The 262-nt window shown below is 66.4% G+C and overlaps 1 protein-coding gene across 1 annotated transcript in view; it reads left to right on the forward strand.

The window, feature by feature from the left end:
* Positions 1 to 45: 45 nt before the first annotated feature.
* The window catches only part of CTPS1 (CTP synthase 1), a gene marked incomplete at its 3' end in the record, with an annotated part of 13695 nt that continues 13478 nt past the window's right edge, over positions 46 to 262 (forward strand). Inside the window, exon 1 of the mRNA XM_010021483.1 lies at positions 46 to 211. Within this exon, the coding sequence (XP_010019785.1) occupies positions 46 to 211 (166 nt within the window). The remainder of the gene's footprint in view (positions 212 to 262) is intronic.

Below are 262 nucleotides of genomic sequence, written 5' to 3' on the forward strand. Positions count from 1 at the left end.
GCGCTGAGGCGCTGTCGGTGCTGTCGGTGTCGGGCAGCGAGGCAGATGAAGTACATCCTGGTGACGGGCGGCGTGATCTCGGGCATCGGCAAGGGGATCATCGCCAGCAGCATCGGCACCATCCTCAAGTCCTGCGGGCTGCATGTCACCTCCATCAAGATCGACCCCTACATCAACATCGACGCTGGCACCTTCTCCCCCTACGAGCACGGTGGGTGCTGCAAGCGCCGGGGTGTGCGGGTGGGGGCCTGGCGTGGCCGGG

Source organism: Nestor notabilis, unplaced genomic scaffold (assembly GCF_000696875.1).
Source record: "Nestor notabilis isolate BGI_N333 unplaced genomic scaffold, ASM69687v1 scaffold19769, whole genome shotgun sequence".
Classification (NCBI taxonomy): Eukaryota; Metazoa; Chordata; class Aves; order Psittaciformes; family Psittacidae; genus Nestor; species Nestor notabilis.